Consider the following 447-nt stretch of genomic DNA (forward strand, 5'->3'; position numbering starts at 1 on the left):
GGGAGGGCGCGCAAGGGGCGCGCGGAGGCGGAGACGGGGGCGCCGGGCTCCCCCGCACGGTGAGATCGCCCGCTCGTTCGGCTCACGGCCAGTGGTGCACTCCTGCCATGGTCCCGCCCCCCGGCACGCGGGATTGGGTGACTCTGGAGGTGTGCGGGGGGGCGGGGCCGCACGGGGGCGCAGCACAATGGTTCGGTCCACGTACTGGGCCCCAACCCCCTCCCAGCGGTTCGAGTTTCTGCGCCCGGAGGACGCGGCCTCGGCCAATCCCCGGGCTCCAGGGCGCGTTTAAAATGCAGGTACGGCCGTGGGGGGCGGGGGTGGAAAGGTAGGGCCTGGCTCCCCTTAAAGGCGACGTTGGCCTAGGGTTAAGCCCCCTCCCTGCCGGAGCCCCTCCCCCCACCTCTCAAGCTCATAAACAAACACCCAGGGACTGCGCGACAGCTC

The 447-nt window shown here is 71.4% G+C and overlaps 1 protein-coding gene across 1 annotated transcript in view; it reads right to left on the reverse strand.

Moving 5' to 3' along the window:
* Nucleotides 1–109, reverse strand: part of Ccdc85c (coiled-coil domain containing 85C) — a 54,748-nt gene extending 54,639 nt beyond the window's left edge. Inside the window, exon 1 of the mRNA XM_023719639.1 lies at nt 87–109. Coding sequence (XP_023575407.1) covers nt 87–109 — 23 coding nt within the window. The remainder of the gene's footprint in view (nt 1–86) is intronic.
* Nucleotides 110–447: the final 338 nt, after the last annotated feature.

Source organism: Octodon degus, unplaced genomic scaffold (genome assembly GCF_000260255.1).
Source record: "Octodon degus isolate 3935 unplaced genomic scaffold, OctDeg1.0 scaffold00070, whole genome shotgun sequence".
NCBI lineage: Eukaryota > Metazoa > Chordata > Mammalia > Rodentia > Octodontidae > Octodon > Octodon degus.